Source organism: Babylonia areolata, chromosome 10, assembly GCF_041734735.1.
Source record: "Babylonia areolata isolate BAREFJ2019XMU chromosome 10, ASM4173473v1, whole genome shotgun sequence".
Lineage (NCBI taxonomy): Eukaryota > Metazoa > Mollusca > Gastropoda > Neogastropoda > Buccinidae > Babylonia > Babylonia areolata.
In genome coordinates this window covers 25790524-25798023 of record NC_134885.1, presented here as the reverse complement: position 1 = coordinate 25798023, position 7500 = coordinate 25790524, and the positions used below count along the sequence as shown (strand labels likewise).

The window sequence follows — 7500 nt, the reverse complement described above, 5'->3', positions numbered from 1 at the left end:
ATCATCATCATCGTCATCGTCATCATTACCACCAATACAACCACCACCACCACCACGGGCGTTTTCATCATAAAAGTCATCGTCATCGTCATCGTCATTGTCGGAGTTGTGATCATTATCGTAGTCGGTTTTTGTTCCTCGTTTCTTTTATCTCCTTGTCCGTCTGTCTGCCTGTCTGTCTGTGTCAGTCTCCGTCTTTCTAACCCTGCGCTATCCGTTCTGTACTTGTGTGTGTGTGTGTGTGTGTGTGTGTGTGTGTGTGTGTGTGTGTGTGTCGCGCGCGCGCGCGTGTTTATGTAAGTATGTGCGTGTGAGCGCGCGCGCGCGCCTGTGTATACCCAAATTTGGCCCCTAAAATATGCTGACCAGTTTTTTTTTAAACACAGTTGCCCTCAACATGCAACACTATGGATTTCTCACTGTGTGGGTTTTGGTGTTGATGTTATTGGTTTTTTGACTACGTTGTTACTATTGTTGCTATTATTGTGTTTTTTTGTTTGGTTTTTTTTTGTGATTGTTAGCACTTTCCCGACGGAACCAACAATTCAGCGCGCGAGGTGGACAACGTCATTTCCGGTTTCCCATCATTCCAAGTGCCACGGGAGGAAGTGGACCTCTCGTATTTAGCCTACCAAGGAAACGGTCGTGGTGGAATCGGCGTTGTTGTCGACAGGTTACGTCCTCTTGTGTCGTGTTTTTCTGACCTTTTTTTTTTTTGTTGTTGTCTGTTTGTTTGTCTGTTTGTCGGTCTGTATCATCTCTTCTGTCTGGCGTTTACCTGTTCACTCTTTACCTCTGTCTCTGTCTCCCCCCCCCCCTCCTCCTCCCCACCCCCCATTCCCGCATCCCCTTCTCCGTCTTTACCTCTCTGTTTCTCTTTCTAGGGGCCGGAGGCCTGGAGATTAAAGTTTTGTTCTAGTTCTTGTTCTTGTTCTTTCTCTCTACCGTCCCTGTCTTGTTTCTCTAACTCTGTCTCTGTCTGTCTGTCTCTGTCTCTCTCCCTCTCTCCACGAGTGTCTCCCTTTCTTTCTTTGTCCTTCTCTCTCTCTCTCTCTCTCTCTCTCTCTCTCTGTCTCTCTCTCTCTCTCTCTCTCTGTCTGTCTAGTTCTGTCTGTTTCTCTGATCGTAGCGCCCCCACCCCACCCCCCTCCTCCTCAAGCCCTGCCCCCCTTCCCACTTCCACATTCCACCTCCATACTTGACATCTATGTTTTACCATAGCAACGTGCTTTTGTGTATACCCCTTTCCACCACACCCACTTGACATGGGCAGAATGGTCTGCTTATTAAGAAGCTGGATTTCGAGTTAAGTTCGACGTCTATCTCACCCTCTCTCTATATATATAATTATGTCTCTCTCTGTCTCTGTCTGTCTCTCTTTCACTGTCTCTCTCTCTTTTAATCTCTCTCCCCATACCACCGTCACTCTCTCCCTCCCCTTCCCTCCCTCCCTCTCCCTCTCTGTCTGTCTGTCTGTCTGTCTCTGTCTCTGTCTCTCTCTCTCTCCGTTCCGCCGTCAGTCTCTCCCTACTCCTCCATCTCCTCCCCTCCTCCCTCCCCCTTTCTCTCTCTCGCTCTCTTTCCTCACACCGCCGTCACTCTCTCCCTCCCCTTCCCTTCCTCCCTCTCCCTCTCTGTCTGTCTGTCTCTGTCTCTGTCTCTCTCTCTCTCCGTTCCGCCGTCAGTCTCTCCCTCCCCTTCCCTTCCTCCCTCTCCCTCTCTGTCTGTCTGTCTGTCTGTCCGTCTGTCTCTGTCTCTGTCTCTCTCCGTTCCGCCGTCAGTCTCTCCCTACTCCTCCATCTCCTCCCCTCCTCCCTCCCCCTTTCTCTCTCTCGCTCTCTTTCCCCACACCGCCGTCACTCTCTCCGTATCCCTCCCTCTCTGTCTCCTCCTTCCGTCCCTCTCCCCCTTTCCCCCTTTCTCTCTCTCTCTCTCTCTCTCGCACACCCCTCTCTTTCTTTTCCTCTCTTATGATATTAATTTCCCCTCTTTGTTTATTCTTGTGCATTTCTTTAAAAAAGAAAAAAAAAGTACCCCAGGCCTAGGTGGAAAAAAAAAAGCATTCTTGTCATTATGCTTATCTCAATACCGTGGAAAAATAAAATTACGTTCGTTCGTTCGTTCGTTCGTTCGTTCGTTCGTTCTCCATGTACCGCAGTCACTCTCACCCTATCCTTCCTTCTCTTTCTCTCTCCTCTTTTCCTCCCTCTCCCCCCCTCTCTCTCCCTCCCTCCCTCTGTCTCTCTCTCTCTCTCCTCCTTCCTTCACCACCTTCCTTATTACCCTTCCTTATTATTATTATTAATTTATTTTATTTATTTATTTATTTACTTTTTTATTTATTTATTATTATTATTATTTTATTTTTTATTTTAATTATTTTATTTATTTATTTATTTATTTTTTGGTACGCTTATAGCTGACTTCATCAAGTTTTTGCGCCTTATACATATTATTATTATTCGAGTTAAGTTCGACGTCTGTCTCACCCTCTCTCTCTATATATATGTCTCTCTCTGTCTCTCTCTCTCGCGCGCGCGTGTGTGCGTGTATGTGTGTGTGTGTGTGTGCGCACGTTGTGTGTTTTGTGTGTTTGTATGTAGATATGTATGTATGTATGTATGTACCTACGTATATATGCATGCGTATACGTGCTTGTGTTCTTTCAATTTCAATTGTCTACTTTTGTTGTTATCATTTTTTAAAAATACCTGTTGCATTTCTTGATTTAATCAACTGACATGACCTATTTTAATTTATTTTTTTTTAGTGCTATTGTAAAGCGCATAGAGCTTCAAGAATATGCGCTATAGCAAGAAGTCTTAATAAATAAATAAACAAATTATTAGTAGTAGTAGTTCTTTTTTTTATGTATTTTTCTTTCTTTTCTTTTTTTTTTTTTTCTCAAGGCCTGACTAAGCGCGTTGGGTTGCGTTGCTGGTCAGGCATCTGCTTGGCAGATGTGGTGTAGCGTACATGGATTTATCCGAGCGCATCCTTGATCTACTGAAACTGAAACTTCACCACCCCTCTCTCTCTCCCCGCTCTCCTTCCCTCCCTCTTTTTCTCTCCATCTCCGTTTCTACTACAGCTTCTTGCTTTCCGTCGGCGTTACAACGGTGTTTTTTTTGTGTGTGTTTTTTTCCTTTGTCTTCTCAGAAAAAAAAGTATATATATATATATATTTATATATATATATATATATATATTACAGATGGCAGACGCACACACTGAACCTGTCGGGAGGCATTGAAGGGGGACCACTGGCTGTGTTCGATCAAAACCAGGGAGTATGCATTATCGCCCCTTTCTCGCAGGTACTGCGCGTCGTGTACACAATCTATTCATCGTCACAACAACTGTAACTTTGAATTACTTTTTTTAAAATTTTTATTATGAATGCGTGAACTTGCATTGCGCTTACCAAGTGTGTGTGTGTTTTTTAATTTATTTATTTATTTATTTATTTATTTATTTATTTATTTCTTATTTTACTATAGATTGAATGTCTACTTATTTATGTGTGTGTGTGTGTGTGTGTGTGTGTGTGTGTGCGTGCGTGCGTGCGTGTGTGTGTGTGTGTGTGTGTGTGTGTGTGTGTGTGTGTGTGTGTGACAGTGTGTGTGTGCATGCGTGTGTGAGTATGGTTGTTTCCGCACGTGCGTGCATGCGTGCGTGCGTCCGTGTGTGTGTGTGTGCTTCTTGGCCTGCTTGATTCAATCTGTTCCGCGTGGCTCTTGTTTGTTTGTTGTTGTTTTTTTGTTGTTGTTTTTCATTATTATTCCTGTGTGTTGGTGTGCGTGTCCGCGCAGTTCATGACGTCGTCCCGCGCCAAGGACGAGAAGGGCTGTGTGAACTGGGGGGTGATGGGAGGGGTGGGGGCGGTGCCCAAAGACTTCCTGCAGGAAACCATGGTCTTCTGTGGAACGTCTGGCATCAACGAGGTCAGACTACTGGACAGGTAGAATGACACTGAAGACTGACAGGTAGACTGACAGAGAGGGAGAGAGAGAGAGGCAGACAGACAGACAGACAGACACAGGCACTGTCATACACACAGACACCTATTCCACACACTAACACACACACACACACACACACACACACACACACACACACACTCATGCACACACACACACACACACACACACACACACACACACACACACACACACACACACACACACACACACACATTCATGCACGCACGCACGCACACACACACACACTCATGCACACACGCACGCACGCACACACACACACACACACACACACACACACACAGACACGCACATATATATCATCATCTGTCTATGTATGTATGTATGCATGTATATATATATATATATATATATATATATATATATATATATTATATGATACACACCCACCCACATCTCTCTCTGTCTCTCTCTTTCTCTCTGTCTCTCTCGATATATATATATATCTTCTTTTGTCTGTCTTTCTACTCCAGGTGTTTGCTGATTGGGGAAAGTTTATGAGGCAATACTATGAGAAAGATGAAAAGTACCGCAACACTGATCTGACTGTGAATTACCTGGGTTACTGGACAGATGCAGGTGACTTTTATTATGTTGGTGTATGTGACGATTCCTCCCCCCCCCCCCCCCCCCCGTCTCTGGACTCCTGTTTGCACTCTCTGTCTTTTCTTCAATCTGTGTGTGTGTGTGTGTGTGTGTGTGTGTGTGTGTGTGTGTGTGTGTGTGTGTGTGTGTGTGTGTGATGTGATGTGTGTGTGTGCGATGTGATGTGCGTGCGTGTGTGTGTATGTGTGTGTGTGTGATGTGTGTGTGTGTGTGTGTGTGTGTGTTGAGTGCGCATGTACGTGCAAATGTGGACCTTGTAAAAATTTGTTTGAAAGACACAGAGAGGGAGCGAGGGGAAAAGAGAGAGAGAGAGAGTGAGAGAGGAAGGCAAGGCAAGAAGTATACTTTACTTGTCACCGGGGGACATTGAAACAATACACGCATACACCTTTACACACACACACACACACACACACACACACATACACACACACACACATGCACACACATACACCCACCCACACACACACACACACACACACACACACACACACACACACATACACACACACACACACACACACACACACACACACACACACACACACAGTTTGTTTTGTCTTCTTCCATTTTGCTGCCTGTACCTTTATTTGTTTTACTATCAAAGTGGATACTTCTACAGAATGATGTAAGAAAATCAAACTCGTTGCATGGGAACACTGAAGAAGAAGAAGGAAAAGAAGAAGAAGAAGAAGAAGAAGAAGAAGAAGAAGAAGAAGAAGAAGAAGAAGAAGAAGAAGAAGAAGAAGAAGAAGAAGATCAAACTGAGCGTAGTCTTTCGGATGTGACGACAGAGCGAGGTGCTGCTGTGTGCATGTGCGGCACTCGCTTGGCGCACTGGAAAATAACCCATGGCAACACAAGTGTTGTCCCCTTGAAAACAATTCTGCAGAAGAAATCCACTCTGATAGGTACACAAATATAGTTCTCATGCATACGCTAAAGGCGTTAGGATTAATTAAGCGCGTTGGGTTATTCTGCAGATCAGGCATTTGACTTAACAGATATGGTGTAGCGTATATGGGATATATTGTGCATGCACTCAAGGCTTGGCTAAGTGCGTTGGGTTGTGCTGCTGGTCAGGCATTTGCTTTATAAATGGATGTGGTGTAGCGTATATGGATTTCTTCCGAACACAGTAACGCCTCCTTGAGAAACTGAAACTGAAACTGAAAAGTGAATTGTCTATTGTGTTCATGTTTTAACTTTTCTTTCCGGTCTGTTTGCAGGCGCTTATTATTATTACAACACGGAGCTCAACAAGAACTACGAACAGACTATTCTGGATGTGAAGAACTATTCTGATTCGGTGCATCTGCCCTTTCGGTAAGGCATGGAGGCATCCTGTTGTGTGTGTGTGTGTGTGTGTGTGTGTGTGTGTGTGTGTGTGTGCGTGCGTGCGTGCGTGTGTGTGTGTGTGTGTGTGTGTGTGTGTTTTCTTTTATGTGCATGCTGCACACAGGACATTGGTTTATCGTCACATCCGAATCACTAGCGTCCAGACCATCACTCACTCAAGACCTGTTGGGGGGAAAAGGGGGGGAGGGGGCGGAGCTGGAGAACATTCTGGCGGGCGAGTGTGGGGATTCGATCCCGTACCCTCAGATTCTCTCGCTTTCCAAGCTGGACGTGTCACCAACCACTAGGTTTAAGGTCCCTTCACCTTGCCCTGTGTTGCAGATACGTCCAGTACGGCAGCTGGTTTTACGCCAAAGGTCCAGAGGGAGGAGTGACCACATGGCAGGCCACACCCAGCATCTCCCCACATGGGTTCCGGTCAGTGTCCCCCATGCCTTTTAATAATAATAATAATATTATTATTATTATTTATATAGCGCAGAATCTTGTACAGAGACAAATCAAAGCACTTTCACACCAGTCATTCACACGCATGCAGAACAACTGAAGACAAGGAAGAGGCAGGGGAGGGAGGCTATCTTGTGAAGAGGTGCGTTTTAAGGCCAGACTTGGAAGAGCTGAGTGCGGAGACCTGACGAAGCGAAAGAGGAAATTCATTCCAAATGTGAGGTCCAGAGAGGGTCAAGAGAGAGAGAGAGAGAGAGAGAGAGAGAGAGGGGGGGGCAGAGAAAGGGAGGAGAAAGAGGCCGAGATAGAAGGGGGATAGGGAGAGATATAGAGAGAGGGAGGGGGAGAGCGAGTGGGGAGGGAGGTAGAGAGAGCGGAGGCAGAAAGACTGGAGAAAGAGACAGACAGAGGGGGAGAGAAAGGGGAAGGGAGAGAGGGGCTGACAGAGTGGGTTGGGAGGGAGAGGGAGAGAGAGAGGGGGGTGGGAGGAAGAGATACAGACACACACACACACACACACACACACACACACACACACACACACACACACACACACACACACACACAAGGTAGGGAGAAAGAGTGTGGGAGAGAGTACAGAGAGTAAGAAAGTAGGAGAGAAACCATGTTTGTCTTTGTCTCTTTATCTCTGTCCGTCTTTCTGTCTATATATTTCTGTGCCTCGATGACATCTATCTCCTCTCTCTGTCTCTGTCTGTCTATCTAACTGTCTGTCTGTCTGTCTGTCTCTGTCCGTCTGTTTGTGCCTCGATGACATCTATCTCCTCTCTCTGTCTCTGTCTGTCTATCTAACTGTCTGTCTGTCTGTCTGTCTCTGTCCGTCTGTTTGTGCCTCGATGACATCTATCTCCTCTCTCTGTCTCTGTCTGTCTATCTAACTGTCTGTCTGTCTGTCTCTGTCCGTCTGTCTGTCTCCATCTGTCTGTGTCTCGATGACATCTATCTCCTCTCTCTGTCTCTGTCTGTCTATCTAACTGTCTGTCTGTCTGTCTGTCTCTGTCCGTCTGTCTGTCTCCATCTGTCTGTGTCTCGATGACATCTATCTCCTCTCTCTGTCTCTGTCTGT

The 7500-nt window shown here is 45.7% G+C and overlaps 1 protein-coding gene across 1 annotated transcript in view; it reads left to right on the top strand.

Annotated features, from left to right (window-relative positions):
- The window catches only part of LOC143286522 (uncharacterized), a 43303-nt gene that overhangs the window by 8116 nt on the left and 27687 nt on the right, over positions 1 to 7500 (top strand). Inside the window, exons 5-10 of the mRNA XM_076594115.1 lie at positions 522 to 673; positions 3215 to 3317; positions 3813 to 3944; positions 4475 to 4580; positions 5837 to 5933; positions 6288 to 6383. Coding sequence (XP_076450230.1) covers positions 522 to 673; positions 3215 to 3317; positions 3813 to 3944; positions 4475 to 4580; positions 5837 to 5933; positions 6288 to 6383 — 686 coding nt within the window. The remainder of the gene's footprint in view (positions 1 to 521; positions 674 to 3214; positions 3318 to 3812; positions 3945 to 4474; positions 4581 to 5836; positions 5934 to 6287; positions 6384 to 7500) is intronic.